Source organism: Trachurus trachurus (genome assembly GCF_905171665.1).
Source record: "Trachurus trachurus genome assembly, chromosome: 9".
NCBI classification, from domain to species: Eukaryota; Metazoa; Chordata; class Actinopteri; order Carangiformes; family Carangidae; genus Trachurus; species Trachurus trachurus.
The window spans coordinates 24,465,273-24,490,434 of NC_139895.1; the positions used below are offsets into that span (position 1 = coordinate 24,465,273).

At 40.5% G+C, this 25,162-nt stretch overlaps 1 protein-coding gene across 1 annotated transcript; it reads right to left on the reverse strand.

The window, feature by feature from the left end:
- Positions 1-5,091: 5,091 nt before the first annotated feature.
- On the reverse strand, positions 5,092-23,236 carry tmem161b (transmembrane protein 161B). The gene is made up of 12 exons (XM_083980015.1): positions 23,031-23,236; positions 17,275-17,378; positions 15,420-15,500; positions 13,754-13,851; positions 13,490-13,646; positions 11,756-11,907; positions 11,585-11,645; positions 11,334-11,474; positions 10,145-10,258; positions 9,205-9,379; positions 8,275-8,371; positions 5,092-8,178 (listed from the first exon to the last, which is right to left on the reverse strand). Exons 1-12 carry the CDS (start codon positions 23,031-23,033, stop codon positions 7,883-7,885), a joined length of 1,479 nt encoding a protein of 492 aa, XP_083836141.1. The 5' UTR covers positions 23,034-23,236; the 3' UTR covers positions 5,092-7,882.
- Between the last annotated feature and the right edge of the window lie 1,926 nt (positions 23,237-25,162).

Below are 25,162 nucleotides of genomic sequence, written 5' to 3' on the forward strand. Positions count from 1 at the left end.
GGCCAGTTTCCCTTGGGACCACTCTAAATGACTCCGCTGACCTTACGGCATCTTTGCTAGTCGGTGTGAGCTGCAGCAGGTCACAGCAAGAGGTCAGAGGTTGTTTGAAGCAACAGGGTGTCAATATGTGACCTTCTCACAGACAAACAGGATCAAACGGAAAATTAACTCCCCGAACACGGTCGTGTTTTGAATGTTGGTTGAAGGACTGAAAAGATGACTAATTTAATGGGAACAACCTTATTCAGAGTTATTTAGTTTGGGAATTTGCTGAAAAAAATATATCAGTTATTTTTGTTTCTCATCTTGCATCCATCCAAGAAAATACACAAAGGACAAGTAAATACATTTTTCCAATTTAGTCTATTTATAATTCATTTTTTTCCTTTTCTCTTTACTAGACGGACCAGGGTTTACGGCAAAAATAACTTAAGTGAACATACATCAGATATGTTCAGATAAGATGCTGTTGAAATGTCAGTTTAATATTACACTATATTCTCATCAAGTGCCAATCAGAGACAAAGACAATGCTCTGTTATTACACATTATTTTATATATCTTTATCTGTTATATCTCCCAAAAGAAACGCTGCTACATATACACTGCATGTATGTGAATATAATCAGTATTCTCTCTCTCTCCCAGTATTGTTTTGCAAGAAAAAGATACAATCATGCAGCGATCATGAATACTTCAGGTACAAGCAAATTGACAGACTTAATATAAATATCTTCCTTTTTCCAGAGTAATGCCCAGAATCTTTCCACCTTCATTCCAACCACTTTTCTATTTCCTGAAAACAGCGCAGAGTTTCATTGTCTTAATTAGGGATATAGGGTGGCTTTATCTACAGCAATGTGTGGGAGGACCTGGAGGTTGAAGTTCTCGGTGAATACAATGTGCATCATCAGCCTAATAAAATATAAGACTGAAAATTAAGTCTGCTGGACCTGAGGCACGCAGCACAACAGGATCCCTGAAGCAAAAATGATGCAGGTTGCAGTTCCCTGTGTGTGCATGCGTTTGTGTGTGGGGATATGCGTGTTTATATAAGTGCATTTGCTAGAGCGCAGAACCACAAAGGAAGCAATTATAGAAATATGTTTGTTATTGTATTAATTCTTTCTTTGGAGCAGAGAGGAGAAAAACCCCAGAGAAGAAAACGTGATTTGAGCTGCAGCTCCTTTGTCCTAGTTTGAGCACCACATTCGCCAAAGTGCATCAAAGTGGCAGCAATTCAAACATGAAAAATGGATGAAGACAATGGTGCATTTCTCACAATTTTTCTAATAAACTGTCAATCAAACAGCTGCATGAATGACACTAATATTATATGATGCAGCATTCCATATCAAAGATCTCATCGATTCTCGTTCCCCCTTTGGCTCAATCTGAGGCCTGTCCTCCCCTCTTATTATCACCATCATCATTCGGACATGAAAGGAGAGAAACAAGTGCTGCACCATTGCCAAGGAGAAACCTTGATCTCGGAGCATTTGCATTCGCCACCTAGTTCCACTCGGATGTACGAACGCGTTACCACGGTGCTTCCTGATTGGATGGCACTGAAAGGCTGGCATTCTGCTAATGCTCAAGGCAAGCAGGCTCTCCCCCTCCCCCTCCAGACACTGTCACACTCGGTTGGTGGCACTAGGGGGCAGTCCACTCTGTTGGTTGTTATTGTTAAGAAGACACCTACAGTAGGATTTTCATCAACAGAAATGGGACACAGCGAGAGTTTATAACATATATAATTCATTTATTCATTCACATGGATTACTTGGGGGGGGAAAAATCTATTACAGTAGGTTTCTGTGAGCTTAATATTCTGCCTTTTCACCATCAAAGTCTGAGGAAGACATTAAGCTTTGCACAGTTGTCCCGCTTTTGCTAATTAATTTTAAATGTAACATTAATCTGCTGAACAGCTGAGCACAGTTTTTTTCCCTGGTAAATCATGGATTACATAAACAAGACACAGAGTATAAAATTCACTTGTCTTAGTGGCTAAGTATTTCTCTATAGAAGAACATGAAGCTCGAGGTGAAATGCATCAGAATTAGATAATTGATAGGCCTACTAAAATGTTAAAAAAGACAGACAGAAAGAAAAGGCCTAACTAAAACAGTAATGAGCAGGCAAGTGCTTCTGAATGCAGCTTTTGTCACTGTGTTTGGAAGAATGATAATGTGCAGTTTCACAACATCAGTTTAATTCTCAAGATAATCAAAAAAGGCTTATTAGAAATAATAGAACTAAATATAACAATTACAGTGTGTGTGTGTGTGTGTGTCTTTACATTACGCTTTTAGGGGAGCATATTCATTTCACCACTAAATACACACACGCACACTTGGAGGAGTTCTAGCACTGTGTCTGTGGTATAGTGTCTATCAGGAGGCTGCTAATTAAAGGCCTACAACACTGAAGCATGGAAACCCCAGTGGAACAATGTTCATCTGGAGATGAATTAATGTAAGAGCAGTAGTGATTACCATGAGGGCAGTCAGCCATTTCATATTTCTAGCACGAGGCAGTGGACCTCAAATTTTAACCATGACGAGATTTAAATTTACTTTGCTTGGTGAGAGGCTAATCTCTCCTCCTTTTTCCTTTTTTTCCTCCTCAACATGTTACCCTGCGTTTTGCCCTGGTAACTGGTGCAGCTTTCACTCTGTTACACGATAACACACAGAGCGCTTCATCAGTGAACGATATGTGGACATATGAAGAGGTGTAAATGGTATGAAACATGTACACATGTAAAAATACATCTGGAAACCCACAAAGCTTTTTACTACAAAATCATCTTACTGTAATAACCAGAAACATAATATCGTTGATATAAAGAAACAGATGATCAATGACACACTGATGCTGAATGTGATTCAAATAAATAATGATATATCCCCCAAACTATTAATTTCCCCCAAATCTTTATTGTACATTATCAAATATAACTTCCTTGTTTCTCAATACATTTTATGGTGTCCTGATTTCTATGTTAACAGCTTGTGTGCACTGTGAATTGTCCCTGCATTTACTACATGTCATAAACTGCACTTTTATCTCTATTGTCAATAAAATTGTTGTTTCCGTCATCAGTTGTGTCATTATCTGTCTCGTTTATTCTTATTCTTATTTGAATGCTGCTTTGTAGAAGTTGGAGGCTGTTTTGGTTATGAGCTAAATTTATCACTTATATCTCCAGTTTTTCAAAAGCCTGCTTGGTTGCAGCATGTAAGGATGCTTAAATGTTTTGTGCTACCTTTTCACTGGTTGCCATGGTTATGAAAAGATGATAATTGCATGGATTACATTTGGGTTGATTGCTACATGCTGATCTCAGACAACCAATCTGTAACAGGCACTCAAATCAGCACGGAACCGTTTTCTGTTTTTCTTATCTTTGTCATAATTTGGATGTATCATTGTTGAAAAAAGAAAAGAAAGAAAAAGTAAAAATGAGGTCAGAGGAGTTCAAGCAATGTAAAGTGTTCTCTTTAAGGTCTTTCATGATACAAGGTCAGGTCAATCATGGCGTAATGTTGGCTGCTTCCCACAATAGACACGAGGGTGGGATCATCATTCTGCGCCAGACAGAAAGCTCACCATTATAGTGTCACCTCTCCAGAAACTCCTCAGTTCTTCTGGTTGTGTTGGGGACAGGGAGTGGGGGTGAGGGGGTCTGTGCTCCCCGTCCTGAAGCGGAGCTCCACGCCACTCTTTGGAGAAGGGACTTCGCCGGTGAATAGGCGCCACTCAAGAGGAATAAAGGAACCTCTCCACTGGTTTGTTTTGGAAGCTGTCTTATTGATCTGTCTATCTATGAATGAATGCATTGGCCCAGTTTTGCTGCTCATGGGGACAATGTCACTCAAGGCCTGCATTAACTGGCCCGATGTTATTCCCAAAGAATGGTGTGCATTAAGAGGAGTTTGGGAGTGTTTGTAATTTCACCCCTCAATCTACTCCACTAACCTTTCCCACAAGAATGGAGGTGCTAAACTAAGAAAAGCAAATCGATGGCCATTGACTGCCTAAATCAATGCCAGTTTGGACGAGGACACATTTCATAGGTAGAGTGATGCTGAAACACAATTATTGTTGAGCACCATCACACAAAGACTATATTAAGTCCAATAAAATAGACACAATTTTAAATCTTGCCAAAGACCTTGAAAAAGAAGAAAGGAACTGCTGTAAATGAAGAGAAAAGCTTATAAGAAACAGAACCTTATGTACTTGTAGTTTCCAAACTACAGAATAAAGCTGTGAGGCTTCAAAGAGGAATATCTGCATGGAACTGTTCTGAACTCATGGTCCAAAATATCCAGCGAGTGTGTCAAGCATTAATTCCATGACAAGTCCATACCATTAAAAAGCAGTTCCGCAGTAAAACCCGGAAAAGATATATAGAACACCACCACTTTATTCAAGTTATTTAACAGTTTCCCACATTCTGACTCTGTAGAAAATCGGTCGAATTTCTTTGATCTCTGTAAAAATGTTGTCATTTACTTGGTATATTCTTCTTCTTTATTTTAAAGCACACAACTAGCTAAAACAAATGAAACAACTTTGCACTGCACATTATTTGACTTGAAGAGAGGGCAACAAGGAGGTTCGACAGGGAGAGACAGACTGAGCTAATTAACTATTTTACAAACAAATCTTTGGTGCTTTTAATTTGGTGAGGCATCATTTCTGAAGTTGTTGTCATTCTCTTACATGGACCATGATATCATTAAAACTCATTAGGAATACTGACTCGCTGTCATTCTGTTGATTTATTGACTTACAAATTTCATGAACATAAATATGGATGCATTAAATATTCACACACCGTCTTCTCTTTGGTCATATAGGAACAATTACCAGCATTAAACGACTGTGGCCAACAAATGCTTCTGTGATATTTTTGCCGTCTTCTCTTTATCACTAAAAACAAAAGCTTATACAGCTTTTGAGCATTTCACAATTCATACCTAAAGTGCCAACTGCTTCCCAAGCCTCATATGAACCGTCTCCCTGTTGTGACCACATATGAAGCCAACAGAGCAGAGGGATAAAATAAAAAGGACATAGTAAAGAACATAATTTATTTAAGACAAAATCTAAAGCAGAAATAAATACATGAAAGAACAACACTCTGTAATTTACTTTGTGAACCCAACAATGAATAATAAACACTTTCAGTGGTAACAAACAGAAACGCCTCATCAGGCCAATGGATTCTGAAAGTATCCCTGCTACTTCTTACCTGAATGGAAAAAAAAGGTTAATCTGTAACTGATTTGTCAAACACATTTTCAAAACTGATTTAAACCGTCATGCACCCCTATAACAAAATAAAGTGTATACTGTTAAAATTAGAAATGTTTACAGGCCTCAATATGTGTAATAAATACAAAAAATCAAAGATAATCAGTCAATAAAATAGTCATTAGGACAAATTAGCTTTTGTTAACAAATGGTAGTAGAGAAGTAAGGACTTCAGGAGGTGCAGGGGAGGGAGGGGTGGGGTGTTAAATCAACTCACCATACAAATCATTTTCATGAAAACAATCTAGAAATTAGGCAGGATTGATACATTCATTATGTGCATATTCCCTAACATTTAAAAACCAGACACAAACTGAAGCTAAGACTTTCGACACCAGGACCTTAAAAAAAGTGATATGGTGCTGCTTGACTCTGTAAAATGTGTTCTGTACAAAACTCACAGAGCTGGAATTAATCAACTACAGCTCTGTGATATAATGAATGTAACGATGAAATGACATGAAATGCCAGAGAACCACACAAATGTAATTAATCTGGCAGCACGTACCCTACATTCCTGATTAGACTGGACAACCACGTTGGCCCAGTGTGTCATCAGCACAGTGACTGCTTGTGCGTACATTTACCCACCAAACAACTGTAGTATGCAAACACACCGTCAACACAGTTACTTCCTGTTGTTAATCAGAACTAGTGAGCCCCTCTTCATCAAGGTTGATCTACAGAAAACGGATGTCAGCAGAGTTGTAGCTCCGCTGTAATTTCAAACACTAGCAGACACCGGATCTACAGCCATCGGGACAAGGGGAACTGACTTAATTGGCACCATATAAAAAATAAAACAAAAACTTTTACAAATCCACTATTTGATCCGTTAGAAACTGAATAAAAAAAGAAGAAAAACGCTTGTTCTCAAATGAGTTTAAAAGCAATGGTTGGGTTAAGTTGAAAAAAGAAAGCAGAAGGCGATAGCTTATCAACAGTAGCTGACATCATCTCTCCTTGATCGCAATGCCCTTTCAGATTACAGCTGACCTACAGCAGAGATCCTATACATGCAGACAGACACACGTACACAAGCACATACCTTGACTGAGCCCTACGTGTTGTCCTCCCTTTGAATCATTGCTGCTGCTCAAAAAAAAGCTTCAGATTTCTTTCATAGCTTATGGCTCAGTTACCAGGGAGGTTACAATGCAAATTGAAACATCACAAATCTATTGGAACGACTTTCATTTTTAAAAAGTTTGTCCTTGATGGCAACTTCAATTAGACACATTTAAATACATCAGCTTCAAGTCAGTGAGATTTCTGCCCATGAGTTTAACATCTCCTCTTGCTCCTCTTCAGTCCTCCCCTGTCAAACCTTTGATAGCTCATCCCATCCCATCTCATCTCTTTTTTTTTTCTTTTCTTTTTTTTGGGGGGTGGGGGGTCCGCAGGCTTTCCCTTCCTCCTTCTTCTCCTCCCTCTCCTCCTCCACAAAAGAAGTGCACTGGCAAAATTTTTAAGACTCAGACTCATTTGTGGTCCGTGGCAATGGAATTCAGGCATCTGAGAAAAAAACAGGCTATTTTCTCATAACAAGCATATTTTAAAGTTTTGATCAAAATAAATACAAAAAGAAAATAATGGCAGTTTTCCCCCAAAACAAAAGGAACCATGTGGAAAGAGAAAGAAGCTCATGTGATTTTGGGATAAAATGAAGCCACATGCTAGCCCCCATGGACATCTCCAGATTCAATGACACTCTAAGAAATAAATGTAGCTTCTTTGCTAAGTGTCTCAAAAATTTTTCAAAACTTTCATGGACTGTGATACGGACTTCAAGGTGGTGCACATAAATGTCAACCAATAAAACCTAACCCTTACATGACATACCCACACACGGCGACCAACTCCAGCTTTTTGCTGGGTAAGTCTTTGATATAACTGATTGCCAGATATTATATTACAGGGGACAACAGTCTAAATCTCCCATTGACAAGTATGTATCTGTAAGAGATTGCATGGAGGTTTTTTCCAGAGTAAAATTGCATCTAAAGATGTTGATGGACTGACTTCATTACATGTGATCAGTCGTGAACAACTATTAACATTATCTCCCCACTGGCTCCCTTGGAACTGAGCAGAACTGCCACACCACATTTCAACATGTCTAACTTGTAATCAGCATCAGAGATACAGTATTTTACCTCATACCATTCGATTCTCACACATCAAACTGTTTCTCGTTACTACACCAACACACCACAGACACCGATAAATATTCTTCTCATACTTTCATCTGTTTGTTGTTAAGGTTTATAGATCTCACTCTCCAAATGAAATGAAGTAGCCGTAGTATTAAAAACAAACAATGATGAGTTCACAGAGTCATCTTTGAAGGAAGCACTGGAAGTTGAACCAGGAGCTCTGATGATATGGTCAGTCGCTGAGAGGTGGTCAAAGGGGGAGGGAGGGAGGAGGGGAAGGAGGAGTTGTGGAGCAGAGTCATCAATAGGCCTCTGTTGTACCCAATCAGTCCTTTTTGATTAGGCTGAATGTACAGAAGCCCTGTGGAGGTCTGGCTGCCACTACTGGGTTGCTGATGCTATGCCGCCATTAGATACTGATGGTAGAAGAGGCCAAAGAGGGAGGTGGAGAAGAGACAGGCAGCAATCCACCAAGTAAAGAAGGAGAAGAGGCCCCGGAAAAGCATGGGGCTGAAGACAGTCCGCAGGCCCCCCAGGGCCATTGACAGCTGGACTACTGATGCCCGGGCGCCTGTTTCTACCACTGAAGCTGGTGTTGGGGCCGCTACTGGTGCCGCCGCCATCACAGAGTCAGAGTTCATTTCGTAGGTGCAAGGCAGGTCTTCTTCAGAATAGACCCACCAGGAGTGTCCACCTGGAGAGCGCAAGGCAACAGAACATCTTACAGTTTGAAGGGCAAAAAAAAAAAAATACTCAAAACTGCAAAATCATTGTGCACTGCAGGACTCACCTAAGGTTTTTAGCAGCAAAGTTGTATGCAGCAACATCACCAGTGGTGCCACATACTGTAGTGCGATCACACACAAGTAGTAAAAAACACGAGCAACCTGGGTGAAATGATGAAAAATACCATTAAAACGGCTTCTACACAAACTGTTACAAAAACAATCCTGATTTCGAGGTTTTACACAAAACACTCAATGGGTTTTGTTTCTCTGAAAGAATGAGGCTGTTTATACAACCATCACATCAGCGATAAAATAAATTTCACATTGTGAGCAGAATTAGTTACAAGTTATGGGGTTGTGGTCGATGACAGATTAATGGCTGACATTCAAAACCTTCTGACCTTTCAAAATCAGTCTGATGTACTTTGTCCCTGCACTTTCAGTGAGTCTAGAAATGACACTCTCTGCCCTTGAAAGCATCTCTGTATTTGCAGTGTCATATATTCTAGTTTGAGCTGATGTGCACTGGTGCTTGCCACTGTGCACATCCTGAACGAAAATATGACTAGTAACATTGGAGAGGCTGCGCTACACCAAACTGTCAGCACTCTCAAAAGGGAATGATAAGAGCTGATCTGACTGACCACAACTGATGCCGGTCTAAAGTACTATCACTGGTAATGTGATTGCAATTTCCAAGTTCACCACAGTGCACTGAGGATTAAGCTTTGTGCTCCAGTCCTTAATTCACAAAGACAGGGCCCTAACTGTCTATATTTGACTTTATTAAAGGGAAATGGGTTTAGTCCTACATTTCTATGTGGCTCTAGGTAAGTGCTTATATTACAGATGTTAACACCTCTCTGATTATCAGTCAGTATGATATGTGTTGAAGGGGATTAAGTTATACATGGATGTTTTATATTCATAAAGAATTACAGCGGGGTATCATCACAATCAGTATTGATAACGAAAATAATTATTTTACGCACCATCTTCTGCAGGTCAACGGTGCTAATCCGGCCTGCCTCCTTCTTCATCTGGTCAACACCCTTCTGGGCCAGGTTGAGGTAGGCCTGCAAATGATGTCTCATCATAGCGAGCCGGAGCATACACATCAGTATGATGGCCCATAACCGCAACGTATCATACGTCTGCTCAGTCATCCTGATATTAATAGAAAGACAAGAGAAGAGCATGAGAGAGGTGATAAAGGGATGACGGCACAGCTGGCCCGCTAACTCAACACATTGCGTATCTGCTCCATCGCTTGGATGGTAGGCAGAGACAATGAGACAGAAAGGAGAGATAGGAAGAGCAAAAAAGTCATAAACAACCCAAAATAAAAAAGTAAGAGAGGGTGAAATTGAGAGATAAAAAGGTGAAAAGGGGGGTACTGTAACATGAAATCAGACTCAGTCAAGTTTGACCTTGATGCTATCACAGTCACTGTCAGCAGCGGGGGAAAGTTTGACACGTGACAGAATACAAACAAATGTATTCTTATGCAACAAATGAAAGATGCTATCTAAGAATGAATAAGCAGTTGACAAACGCTAGCAGTTAGAGAGAGAATAAAGAGCTGTCCCTCAGGTACGACTAAATATGTGTGCAGTCTAATTTTAGCACAAAACATAGAGAACAGATTTACTGTTTGTACTATTTCATCAGTGAACTGAATACATTCCCTGCCTTATTGAACTGTGGCAAGTCCCCTTTTCATAACTGCTGTTGCGCTGTTTACATTCCACAATGCAGCATCAAAAGATGTTTCATCCGTAATTTGTTTAGCAACCGAATGCAGGACATGTCGAGTCAGAGAAATATCATTAAGGAAATAAAATACAATGTAGGCGCATATTTGAACTCGCAGGGGTTTGAGCATCAGGATCAACCATTTAAAGCATTGATGTGAACCAGATAATTACTTACAAAGGCACACTCTCCTTTCCCAGAGTGGGGTTCAATATGTAGTCCTTGGTAATGGGTTTCACCCACAGCAGGACCATAATAAGAGGGGACAGGAAGTTGATATAAAGCAGAGTCCTAAAGCAGAAAAAAGAGAGAGGGCATCTAGTTATAGGAAGTAGAAAAATGACAATTTTACTCATGTTTACACGTGTTTTTCTCACAATCACTGAGGAATCAGTACATCAGAGAAAATGTTTCACCCTTCTGATATCTTGACTTTTTAATCTCAATTTGAAGTTTACATAGTGAGAAATATGGTCTGCATTATCAATGCAACTTTCCCTGAGAGGGGGTGAGGAGATAACCAAGGCACAGATTTTGTAGGGCTTGGAGATAATCCCTGCTAGTGACAGGGTCTGAGGATGTAAGCTCATGACAGCTAAGAGGGGGAATGGAAGAGGAGGCCATTTTGGAGAGTCTGCTATGCCAAAGTGGATTATCTGGATGCAATGTGCTCCCTGCTCTGCACCCCCTATCATGGTTGGAGACATGCCACCCAGTGAGTTCTGAAACAGAAATCTGCCCCAACTGAGGAAGTCTTCATCTGACTCACAGGGTGCTCTCTTGTATCTGACACACTCTGAATAGTAGGAGACAAGTACAGCGGCTCTATACTTAGATTCATGGTACTCTAAAATAGGACAGATTGATATTTGAGCACTGTCTTTGTGACCAATTTGAGCCCATCATGTATCAAATAAGCCTAGAACCCCAGAGATCACTGTAGTGCTAATGTTTCCAATGCCAGCGGAAAACAAGAGTGAACAATTTATTTGCGTTTTCAAAGTTATATGGCTTCACTTCAGACTCTGCTGTCAACAAACTGAGGGAAATTAAACCAAGGGGCAACCTGCAAGGCTGAAAAATGAAGCCAACCCAGAGATACCAAAAACAACTCTTTTCCAAATGGCTCAAAAAGTGAGTAGCTGGTTTAGCTGGGAGTTTGGCAGGCTTGGCTACTAGCAACAAAGCGACGGTGGAACGGCCCACTCAGAGCTTTAATACGCCCATTTCTATTCATATATAAAAGTTGGGTGGTTGTGACTTATCAGCTTTTCATCCTTTTACTAAACGCTAGGGGAGTCTAATGAGTTATTTGACAAAAACATGAGTGAACATAAAGGTGAAGACAATTACTGTTGTGACTCACTGTGTAAATTTGGCTGTGGTCAGATTGAGAGCATCTAGGTGCATCTGGGCCAATCGTAGACCAGGGAAAGTTAGAAATGCTCCAATCAGGGAGCAGAGCAGGGCCAGCATCAGCTTGAAGGTTAGTTTAGATATGGGACCCCTGAAAGAGAAAACACACAGTGTCATACTTCTGTATTTCATGAGTCAAAGAAGTCATGAAGGCAGAGAAAAAAAATAATAACACTGTGAGAGTACTGAAAATTTACTTACTGGGATTCTAAGCCCTGGTGCTCCAGAAACTGCAGAGCACTGTCAGAGAAGTTTGCAAAACCTAGAAATGAGGAAATATTCAACAATAACTCACTCAACAGGGGTGGGGGTTACAATTTTTATTTGTTACTGACGGGGTCTTTAGTAAGAAAAGCATGGCGGAGCACTCACCGGTCTCAAGACCAAACTCCAGGTAGTTTTCGGTGACAATGAGAATGGCCATGGCTTTGACAAAAAAGAAAAAAGCGAAAGTAATGCAGAGTGAGCGCTCGCCTCCTTCCTCGAGCTTGAAATAGTGGGCCGTTAGAGAGAAAAGGGTCTTACTGTGGGAACAGAGTCAAGGAAAGACACCTCCAGAACATACGGACATATATAACATATAATGTATATCTTTGCAGATACATTTCAATGCTTTTTTCAGGTTCAAAATAAAAGGAAATGAGTCTTTGCAATAAACAAAAAAATAAAAAATAAATTGGACCATAGTAACATACAGCTATTCACGGTGTAAAATGTTTTCCTCCTTTCACAAGGTTGTGCATAAAGACAGGCTCTACGTGAACCCTTACCCTTTAATGCCACACAAACCCTACTACCCGGCTTGTGCGAGTACAGACCGTGCAGATCTTTGGCACCGGTGTGTGCCATCGAGGTCGTAATAGTATTTTATTCCAGCCCCCGTCAGCACTGATCACAAGGCTAAGGACCGAGCATGTTTCTAAAGCGAACCCTGGTCACCACGGAGATGAAACATTCAGTTCCTGCAACATGTCAGGTGACAGCATGCCAATTTTTCACTCCTTTTCAGTGCACTTCAAGAATGGTATTCAATCCAATAGAGTCTTCTTTCTTCCTCTAACCCTTATTCAGTGCTGTGAAGACAGCTGTATAAACACTCGCCGGACAAGTTCGAGCCAGCATGAGGCTGAAAAGAGAAATACAGCCATGTCTGAGCTATCACGTAGCCGCTTACAATTAATATACAGTCAAGCTAGCCAGTAAACATTTGCCAAAGGTAAGGATAAGTAGTCTTCTTTATAAATTTCCCTAAACCAAGGGAAAAAAAGTGAGGTATCATTAGACGCAAATGCTTGAAGAGCATGTTGCTGTGGTGTTATCAGTGAACCGGTTAACAGAGCAGAGAAGCTGCTCTCCAGGGCAAGAGTCTTAAACATGTTATCAGAGCTGAAATAGGAAAACTGAAATCAAGTGTCCCATTAACACATATATTGAGCCAACATATTCCCTCATCTTCATCTTCATAGTCCAATTTCATCTGTTCCCCAAGTCTGTCCTTCTCCCCAAGCATATCAGTCTGTTGGGCTGTGAAAATTGGGCCTCCAATCTCAGACGTAGGCAGGAAATGACACACCATCTGACCGTGGTAAGCAGGGCCCAACCAGGAGCACTGGAAAGATTGATCCCTGTGGTTGGTGGCAAGGATAATGCATATTATTTAACCATCATTCAGCATGGCAAAATGGCAGGTAGCTGTGGAGCATAAACGTGCTGGCAGTCAGGCCAGATGGAGCTATACAGTAGCTGTCATTTCGTAGCCTCTCACCAGCTCGTGCCGCATGCGCACAATCAAGCTGGAAAGATTTGGTTTCTCTTATAAACAAAAAGATGTTAACCTGACATACAAGGAGAGGGGTGAAGGACGTGTGAAGTGAAAATGACTGGAATTTTTTAGCGTGGAGCTGAGCCCAAGGAAAACAGGTTTGTTCATCTGAAACCAACACACCCACAGACAGGAAATATAGCATATATATATATATATATATATATATATATATATATGTTACTACTTTACCTGCTTATACCACAATGTTGATGAGATGTGACAGTGTGATAAGATTAAAAAAAAAAAAAACAAGATGTAAAGAGTGACTGATGTAAGGATACATGACAAAGGCGAGTACTAGCAGGCACCAGACCACACTGATGTTCATCTCTCCTGAGGGCTGAGCCACGCTGTAGTAGAGTTCTGTTATCAGATAGACCACAGTTGCCGCTACTGTGAAATCCACCAGCCACTGGAACTCTGGGAAGTAGTGCAATGCTGGGGGTACAGAGAAAATGTTATAAAAACAAATGCAGCATTTACAAACATTAAGTGTGCGATTGAGAAATGTTATGATGTGACATTTTGTCCTCTTCGATTTATACCTAAAGTGTCGACTTCTGTGATGCATTTTGTCTCCAGCTGTAAGTCTATGTCCTTGGGAACCGTTAGCGGCTTATTTTCTATGTGACCGTTGTACTTCCTAGGGCGAAAAGGACAGAGCGGTTAAGACAACCACTAGGTTCAGGAAAACAAAGAAAGCAACACAATGAAATATTACACCATCAAGATTTTCTAACCTGTGTAGAAAAACAGCATGGGGGTGAAAATATATATATTTTTTAGGGCTTTCAAAGTCATCTTATGCAGCTGAAAAGAACATGTCACTTGAATGCATTTCTTTGAGACCTGAAACTCTCAGTGATGTGCTTTGCATAACTGACAGTTTACTACAGCATACCATATGATTTTGTACAGCTGATTTCCTGTCGTTGTCACTGAGATAGTTAATCCATCACTGATAAAAGTTAATCTTATATTGCCTATGTTGACAGTCAAGTTTTAGTTATTCCATGGCTGAAGTTGTGAGCACACATCTTCTACACTCAGTAGGTCTATTTTTTTTTTTTTTTTTTTACTACTAATGCTACTGGACTTCCATGACCAAGAGTGTAGGCAGTGCTAAATCGCTAACAGCAGGTGAATGGAGAGCTGTTCTTTGGGTTTGAAGAACAGTCTGGTGGGCCTCCTCAGTTCTGGGCTTTGTTTGTTCAGCCTAGTGTGTGCGCTGGATTCACAGGACAATACCACTGAAAGACTTTAGGGCCAAACATGCCCTGGACAGATTTCATCTCTGAGGCACCTGAAAGGAGAAAAAGGGGCTCAGCTTCACCCCTCACTGAGGGAGTTAGACGGGTGACAAAGGGAACGGAGCGGCATGGCACGAGCTGGCAAAAGGACAGTGGTCCATCTTTTTCTTCAAAGGATTACTGAACATGTGGCGCTAGAGAGCTTTGACCTGCCTCATACAGGGTCAAAGAAAGGACTGTGCTACAGAACCGCCTTAAGTTAGGAGGCTGGACACAATGTGGAACAGTAAGGATTAGCTCTCAGTTGTGACTTCAATTTGAATTCACATTTAGAGGGAGAGCACAAAGGAAACAGCAGAAAATTCACGTGTTCAACATATGGTTCGATTTCCACCTGCAGCCTTCAAGATTGAAAAGCAGATTTGTATTTTTTATTTTTGAATTGCAAAGTGGTGTGGAAGGAAAATCATATTTCAGAATCAAAGCTTGACATCTGACCACTTTGAGGATATAATGCTGTTTGGGGAATCTTTGATTTTTGCGGTGAATGCAATCCTTTTAAACTGACATCCCTTAAAATAGCCGAAATGGAATTGGCTCCGAGAAACAGCACCAACTTTCCTCACATCCACTAGACGGGGCCACTTCTAAGCCAAGTTGCTCCGAGCTCAGATGAAGAGCCATAAAGGAACAAAACAACAAAAACAGACTTCTGTCTCCTTACTTCAAACAGGCCTTAAATGAGCCACATAAACACATCAGCGTCATCTCTTTGCTGACATGCCTGTGGTCTCCAACCATCTCAAACGTCTGTGTCTCATCTTTTCTTTCCTCTCTGATGAAAGGGGTGCCTCTTTCGTACCTGCTCTGTGCCACTGCATTACCCCAACCCCCAAACAATAGCCCCTCTTCATTTCTGAACCCCCCCCCCCTTACACACACACCCCACCTCCCAACCTACCTGTCTTTCCTCTTCTGTCCTTTTTGTTTCCCAGCTAAGCTCCTCAACTCATCTTCCGTAGGGTGCTGATACCACCGCAGACTGTGAACAAAGACATGGAAAGAGATGTGGAATCAGGTTGAGTCTTGGGCAGAGAGGGAAACAGTGAGAAAGAAACATATTTAAAAAAAATACTTATTGAAGGATGCAGGGGGCAAAAATAAAAAACAACAACAATGACAGATTTGTTGTCCTACTATATAATAATTAAGACTAGGAACGAATCGATAAAATAAATTATTAAAAGCGTTGGCAACGATTTCATTATCAATTTGTTGTGTCGCGCGATTGATATGTCACTCACTATGTGGCAGAGCTGTTTACTTCACGTTGAGCAGAGCGTTACGAGTGTAGGGACGAGTAGTAGCAGCGTGAGGCAGTAATGCAACTTGACGGATGCAAACTGCCGTAAAACACCACAGAAGAAGAATGGAGAGCCGCCGGTAATTTAAAACACTGACCGAGGCGGAGAAAATGTTTTGACTTAAATTTTGCAGTGTGGGAGCATTCACTCTACATACTGGCTGGTAGTCCAGGACGGCCGGCGGCCTGATACACAGTCCCGGCCCGTCAAATGTAGGGCCCATACAGATCCATGAACATTTAATGTTGAAACAAATCATGTTAACAGCAGCAACCTGTCATTTGTGCACTAGTCTGCACCGTCAATTTGAAATAATCTTCTGTTTTTGAATAAAGAGACGGAAATTAAAAATGTTTTTTTTAAATATGATTCATTGATTAATGAATTATACTATACTACTATAATGATTAATCGATTATTAAAATAATCGTTAGTTGCAGCCCTAATTAAGACATACAGAATAAGAATAGATAATGTTGATTCTTATGGAAAGAGTAGTATGTGGACATAAACATACTGTATATGTAATAATGAGACATACTGCATAATTACTGTTCATATCCATTGTATGAATAAGGGGATTTCACTTGCTGTTTAAATCTTAAACTGCCTTTTCAGTTCACCTTGAAGCAATAATATCACAAATCTAAGTGGAAAACGCTCTTGAAAGCGTTGACACTATGTCTCGATCCTACAAACATAATTCAAAGCTTCAACTAGTAACAGCCCTGTGCTTTGTGATCAACTCCTAAATACATCCAGACATAACAGAAAGAAACTCTAACACAAAGCTTAAAGCGCTTGTGAGAGGCTTTACAACAGCAAGGTTATCTGTGCTTATTGCTTAAGGACTGAGCGTGAAATAACAAGTAACTGAAGAGCATTCTTTTGAAGACAAACCTCCTCAACTTTGTTTAGAAAACGCTCTCGTCAGAGCATCTTGAGAAGCGCTCTGTGTGGTAGAGGAGGAGAGAAAGCGCACAGCTTGTTTCCCCTCCCCTGTATATTTATTTATTATAGACAATTAATTATAAAATACACTGGAGGGAAACTACGGGCCTCCTGCTTATGGCAAAAGTTTTCGAAAAGTGTTTCAGCAGTGCCCTGGAAAGAATGTATTAATTATTAAATGTGTTCCAAAAAGCTGTTTACTGCAAAACATATGTGACACTAATTAGAGGAAATGAGGCAGGCACTTTATTTTTATGTACCGTCCTCTCGGGTCATCCCAATATTTCAGTGCCCTTTGGACTTTGCAATGTGATTTAATGATTCTTTTTCTTCTTCTATCCAAACCCTGAGGAACACTCTTCTGTCCGAGTAAACATTTTGATCCCCATTGTTCTGTACTTCTTTTGAAATAAACTTCTCGTATAAAGCGAGGTAACTGGCAAAATTAAACCAAAGTACAAAGAGAACCAATGTGAAACACATGTGCATGTACTACTTTACCTGCCACTGCAGAGAAGCCATCTTGCGAAGGAATAATGAGGTATGATTTTTTGAATTACACTGGCCATTACCATGGTAACCACCAGCTGCACACCGATCACACCCTGTGGAAATAGGATGGGAGTTTAAATCATATTTAAATAATAATTATACATCCCATAAAGCAGTTACACATATGAAGTATAGGTTCGAATAGACTCGTGTACAGTCAAGCACATCCAAGATAAAAAAGAGTTGTGAATGCAATCTGAAGTCCAAAACTCTATTATCTACCAAAAGCCTCAGCACTACACCTTAACTGAAAAGCCTCTTGGATTGGATTTTTGCCCTCGCCAGACTAACGGACAAACTTGCTGATACAGATCATATCCTCCCCCACCTCCAATAGAGACACTTGATACCAACAAACAAGACTGCAATGAAGATAGATTAGTGATTCCTTGTTCTGAGAGAAACTTTGTTTAACTTCCTAGACAGTTAATCAGACAATGCTTTCAATGAACATACAACATTGTGTTATAATGTTCCTTGGCAGGACAATGAAAGGTGAGGTAATACACTTGGCTACCATCATGCTACCCTGACTTGCCAACAGTGGAGCCAAGATGATGTCTGTCCAAAGTTTTCCTACAAAATCTGGCATTAATATTCATGGTCCCCAGATGCTCCATCTTCCAGCCAAAGATTCGAGCAGTGAACTATATCTAGATGCAGACAGCGATGAAATTTATTAAGCGTGTTCAAGGTCAAGATGAACTCTTCTGATTTGAGAGGAGGCAGCATGGCCATTCCTATAAGGTCAGGTTTTTAATAAGCAAGAACAAAACCAGACAAAGCTAGACTAGATAGTTTTCAGTGTCTTTGCTATTTATATTTTTGCCACTGCTGCAGTGTCATGAAGTTGCAATTTCACAACTCTGCAAAGGGTGTATCTTTAAAAACGACAGATGCAAGAGGTGGAGACATCTGGTGAACACCCAGCCAGAGTGAGAAGGAAAATATGAGGAAGGAAGGGGGGACAAAAAGCAGAGACAGAGAGAGAAAGGAAGATTTAATTAACGTGAAGTCAGATTTTTTTTTTTTTTAACCCAGTGATATTGTCTCTGCAAAGCATGCATAACGCACAGATGCCCACACCCCTCAGCAGAAGCACTGATAGTTCCATACAACACCACAGGAAAGCTGAATTTCTTCATAAATAATACTGTAGAAGTTGTTGAGAGAGGCTCAAGAAACTTTATCAAGACCAAGCGCTCAAACACAGAATGACCTTCACTTCTCTATGAACAGTACAGGGGAGTGCACTCTTAAGAAAACAGTGTTTGTCAGTCAAACCCAAAAAACAGATCTCAGGCCATGTTTCACTCCTCAAAGTAATTTCCCTGTTTAAAGCAGAAGTAAGCGGAATGTTTGTGTTAATATAAGTTCTTAAATAGTTATCTTCCGACAGCAATCACTTACATAGAGTGTTTGGTCTGAAACACGGGTCTGTCAGTCACTCTGCTCTGGCGTAAGCCGAGGAGAAAACTTTCCTTGTATCCTACAACCTTTATCCAATGAGGAGAGAGAACGGCATAAAGGGGCGGTCCTCTCTGTGTGTGCAGCCAAGGGATGCGCGTGAATGTGGTGACGTAGGGACGAGGGCGGGGACTGCTAACTCCATCGGCTGACAAGAAGTTAGCCAAAATGACCGGATCGCTTACTTCTGCTTTAACTAAAGCCACTATGTGTGTTATTTGACAGTTGTCAAAGTAATCAAAGGCTCATAAAATCTAATGTAGATTCATTTTTGTGTAGATATGATGACTGTCAATCAGATTACCCACTGTCACCAACAACTCTTATGAAGCCTGCTCGGCAGAGGTTAAGACGCCTCTTGCACGACCGTTGAAACTTTAAGCGTACAGTTTCGGCTGAGGGGAGACCTCACGACTGGGCTTCGGTAATCACAGGAGATTTTCAACAATTTCCCAAAGCAGTGGTCCTTTCAATGTCACTGTTTATAATAGACTATCACAAGATGTTCCAAATCATTGAGTAAGTTTTATGACAGTATTGCCTTGGATATAATATTTTGTCAGGTATTTATTTAATCCACTGGGTCAGTTACAAAATGGAATTCACCTTTGCCTTTTCATATGTACGGTTTCACAATTTCTTTACCAAAACATACACAGTGACTACGTTTACATGCATTACCGTTTCATAAAAGGAATATTAGCAATAACCCGGTTGCACATGGCCATGTAAACACCAATAACCCTTTTGAAAAACTGGAATATGCTCATATTCCGGTTTTTAAAAACCCAAAAGTGACCCCTGGGTTACTCCTTTTCTCACCCGAATATTTGGTCATGTACACGAAATTGAACATGAATTTGTGTTCTGCGCATGTTCTATTCGCAAGGAATCTTGGTCTTTTGAGTACAGGAACTACTTGTAAACATGGCGAAATGCAAGATAACACCACACTTTGGAGCGAGGAAGAAACAAACCACTTCGTAAGTGTGGTGATTCCGGTGAAAGACATGAACATCATGTCTTTTGTAGACGATAGAAAGTACCGGGATAGCGAGATCGCCGTGCTGCTGCTGCTGCTGCTGTTGTTGTTGTTTTTGGATACAAGAAGAAATGACACGCATTGCGTCATGGCGTTCTCCGTGTGTGGAGACGTTGTCCGTGTGTCACTGTGTATCACAACTGATTACAATTAACACCATATAAGAAATAATACCCTGTTTGCTCACGTATGTAAACGGGTTATTCCGAATGTTTCAGAAACCGGAATATTGACCTTAACCTGAATATTGACTGCATGTAAACTTAGTCAATGTCAATCATAGGATACAACTTGAATTTGATTTTGAGTATCAGCAATGCAACTAAGACAAACCAGCTTTTATAATGTATTTAATTATTAACTACTCATCAATTGTAGTAAACTCTGTGATGTAAACAATATTCACTAAATTAGTATTACACTGTCACAGTTTGAGCCACTGTGTGCCCAGGAGAATGAGCAACAAGCACTCCTGTGGTAGGTGCCTGACGACTTAACAACAAAAGGAGCTCAATATCAACCCAGCACACTTAGATCAATATTCACTTAGGCTTAAGAAGCCAGAATCATTCCCTTCATGCTGCGTTTTCATCCACTCACTGTAGGCTAAGGCTTGGCCTGTCTCTTTGGCAATCAGTAGAAATCTCTGATATCTGTGTCTCCACACACTTGAGCTGAGCAAAAAGAACCAATTAGTGAACTAATCCTCAATAAAATACTCCCCCCACCCCCCTTTTCCAACAACAGTCTAATGTCTGGGCTATCACCTGGAGGCGTCCCAATGAGTCTACACTTGCAAACTTATCACCTCAATGTAAATCTTGCAGCCATCTTTGTTTTCTTCTCAACATATGTTTTGACATCGATAATATTGGGCTAAACAAAACTCCCTGCCCAAACTCAACTATACTCAATAAAGGTAATTTCTTCTTCATCTGATGTGCGTCTGGGCGGCAATTGTGAGAATCATTGGCCCATTAAGAAATAAGCTTTGCATAGAATGCAAAATTACTACAGTATTAAATCGTTTTAAACAGTAAAATACCATCTCTGCTGACATGCAGATTCTGAAAATGTGTCATCTGGGGTGGTCTATCATCAAGCGGGTACTTGGCCTATTCAGGCTATCATGAACTATACCCTATGCCCTTACACTGATTAAAATTGTGCCCCAGCTCACCATTCTCCACTTTTGCCAAGTCTAATGCTTAAATTAGTTTTTACAAAGTCTCCCATTTTGTTAGTGCAGCCTTGAGCATCTTTATCTAAGCTTTCAGCTCAATCAATAACACTTCTTTGCTGAATATTTTACAAGAAATTTGTTTTTTTTTTGGCCACAGAGAGACTAGCAAAACATGCTAGTTAAACTCAAGCATATCTTCTTTCCAACATTGGACAATGGACATTACACAAATAATACTACTACAAAAAACAATACTGCACAATATACTGCTTGGTTGTACTTGGTGTAAAGGAAGGAAGTGAATGACAAATACATAAGAGAAGTGATGAGGCCAGTCTTGTACTCCAGACCTAGATTTTGAATTGGTCATGGGGATCCCCAGTGTCACCCAGCATGAGGTAAGCTCCGAAAGCTAAAGTCAATACCTCTTCTGGAGTCACAGAGGGTGGAAAGTGGCTGCCATTAATTTGGAAGCTATACTCACTAAGATGTGACCCGTGACCAAACACACCCTCTGACTCAAGACATTTCTTCATGTGAGTAATGGTCATGCTATATAGGTCAAAAGCACACAGCCTTAGTTTGGTGGCTGGTGACCATTCTCTGTGGGGGAGCTGCAGGGATCTCAGGCCTGGGGGAAATTGAGGCAGCATGTGCTTTCTTATCTCACCCATTCCGCCTCACCCCCTCCACACAACAACCAAATGAAATCTGTAGGGGGTGGGAAGTGGGAGCTGCAGTGATAACCACTATCAATAAAAGCTCAAAAACCTCACAAGTATTTTGCTATGAACACTCTGAAGCAGTGAAACCCCTTATTGACTGACACTTCCACAGCTTCATTCATCTTGAGTACTCATGGATGTGTTTAATCCTTCTCAACCTGTACACTGATCAACTATTGTGCATTGGACATCCCACACTCAGAAATATTTCAGCTGTGGCCCCAGATAGGCCTGACTTTATATCAGTGTGAGCCTGATAATATTACTGTAGTAAGGACTAGATGAAGTAAAACACTGGTGGGTACTACTATGAACTGTCAATATCCACGCCTTATCTGAATATTTAACTTTCATTAGAGAAAAAAATGCATGTCAATCATGTCCAGATTTTTGAGATCTTCTCACGTCTGCCCTGTCCTCCAGTATCTGCTCCAACAAACTACAACATAAAACAGATGTTACTTTTGATATTGTCACATCTTGTAGCCTAACACTTGAAATTCAGGACATCAGCTGTAATTTTGAAGGAAAATGTGAGCAATAATGCCACAATATCAACATAGGTGCAAAAAGAACATGCCACTGCTTGACTAGTAGGCTAAATGTGTATGTATGAAATGACTAACAACAGTGAAAACCACCACCACAATCACTTTACCTTAACAAGTTATGATGCAAACATTAGTGATATATTTTAAAACACACTGACCCGAATTTTGATTTAATGACCAAAGTACTAAACAAATGCTTGCAAAATGACGAATATACTGCCCGTTACACTAATTAGGCTTCACAACTCATCTGAGGGCATCCTGGGGTCATACTGAGCTGGAAGGCACGTGAACACACCTTGTCTTCTCCCAAAGGTGCCCTGTTGCCAGGTGAATGACATGCTAACAGCTAAACGAATTGCTATGGTCCACACTAGTCTGTGGCTTTTTCCTCAGCCTCCTCTAACTTGGTAAACTACAGAACCACTCCACAATGCATGCGTGTACACATCTTCACACAACAACGCTATCATCTTATTAACATCACTAGACCGCAGTCTGTGTGCAGCTAACCCCAGCTAGATAGCTTCGCCGGCTAGCCGGCTAGAAGCACCTGCTCTGGCTAGCAAGCTAAGCTAACGTTACACACTGTACTGCGGGTACCAAATTAAAACCGAAAACGTGAACTTGTCGGCAACATCGTAGAGGATATCCTCATAAAAACTGTATCTGCTGTATCAATGAAGTACAACAAATGAGTGAAAACGCTGCCTTCAGGTGCTCACTGTCACACTCACCATGTTGATGCAGTGGAACGGACTCTACCCCGGCAACACTGAGCACCCCAAGTCGGAAATCAAGCGGCGAGGAGCACATAAGCCCTTCTTGCGATGTTTATGCACAAAATGAAGGGGTTTCTCATTCAAATTGTCACCGTATCCTCACAGAGATGGGGTTACATCGTCAAAAAATCAATGGACTCAACCTCCGCTACCAAGTATTTTCAACTGCAATAGAGGTCACGCTAAAACTCTGGGTAAGAAGGTGACTACAGATCTGCCTGTACGCAGAGAGAAAACTGGCGAGTTTAATCAGCACCATTGTCGCACCGCTGAATAAATATGCACTTGTAAAATAATTGTAAACATACTCTAATGCCCAGTAATCCTATATTGTATTTATAGAATATATAAACATGTATAATTTTGTACAGGAATAGACAAGACCTCTATAGGTATGCATCAGGACCCCCGCAACCGGAAGAGAGCGAGGAGCCTGCATAGATCATGGATCTATGGCATAGATCTATGAGAGCCAGATCCATGAGAGTCACAACCACGCAGGACAGATCAGTAGCTACATCAGATGTCTCACAGCGGCCAGGGGAGTGACTTTTGGCAGCATGCATTGTGGTTTGTGGCTCTGTGGGCGTGTAAACAGATTAAACACTACTGAGTGTTAATTAAAGTAGCTGTTGAGTGATTATATGATATTGATTTAAGCTACTGTAAGACATGGCAGTAAAAAGGCTGTAACTGTTCCTTAATAGAGGCCAAAGTCAGCATATACAGTAAATCATTATAAATCTATGCTCACAGAAAACTTAGGAATCATATGCATGATCACAGACTGCATGTTTCAGTGGCTGACTGCATGGTAGTTACCATGCATTTCAGTGGCTGAGGGTTGCTCCAACAGATACATTGTTACAGTGCTTTGATCATCAGGGAATTCTCATGCAAACTGATAAAGGGGCACTTTACCAAAGTACACCCAGACAAACAGAAATGTTTTGTATTTCGTTTTTATCCCTCCTTCTCCCCTTTTTCTTGAAAGTGGGAATGAGATGCAAATTAAACTGCTGGAGTTTTAAGCACAGTTAGGCATAGTGCTGTATGCATTGATCATGTTAACACTTGATGTGTCATTGTATGTTTTTTTTAAGCATTAGATAAAATAATACTTTCAATACTTAATTTTACTGTGTGCTATTGGTATATTGCTAAATTGTATGTGTTTACTTGAATATTTTTTAATGCAGAACTTGGATTTTTTTTTCTCTCCATAACTTTAAATGAGACTTGATCTCTTTCATAGTGCTCTAAGGTGGAATCAATCCTGAGGAATAATTTACAAAATTCATTTAAATGACTTAAGTGGCATGATGTGGAATAACTCTCTTGGTTCATTCAGTGAAAGAAGTTTTGCTCTCAGCATTATTTCAGAGTTTTTGTTCTTGACACATTTTATTTAGGTGACAGTTAGTCACACCATCAGTCATCCAATCACACAAATTAAAATAAATAACAATTATAACATAATGGCTGAGTGTAGATTCTGATTACAGCTTGGCTCAGGACAAGAGCAACCACTGAACATTTAAACACACATTGATCTGTGCATTTTGTTTGTTTGTACCTGTGTACACAGAGTGGCATGTACATCAACATGTGGGTATGTAAGGGCTAGGCTGTATTTGCACATGCGCTTACGTTGACTAAGCCCTCCTCTCTTTTTGCAGGAATACCTACCCCACCCCCTTGATGCATCGTACCAGCCCTACATGGCACATAGACACTCGCACACACTGCAGGAGTGTGCTTCCACGCTGTCTCAATCTACTCTCCTGCACATTTCCCCTGTTAAAAAAAATTACCATTCTGCCTTCAAGGCCTGGGAGAGTATCTCAATGAAGATTGCTGTTTACTAATGATGATGTCAGCAATGAATGCAATTAAGCTAAATTGAGGAATTCACATGAGGAAAATAATTTCATCGAGACACATAAAATCTTTTCAAATTTTAATTCAGAATATCATTTCACAAAAGTGGCTCTGGAGAGACAATGTATTATTTCTGTATTTGGGTTATTCCATACATTTCACACTGATTTCCTTTTCATTTATAATTGAAGGGAGTCTCATACTGT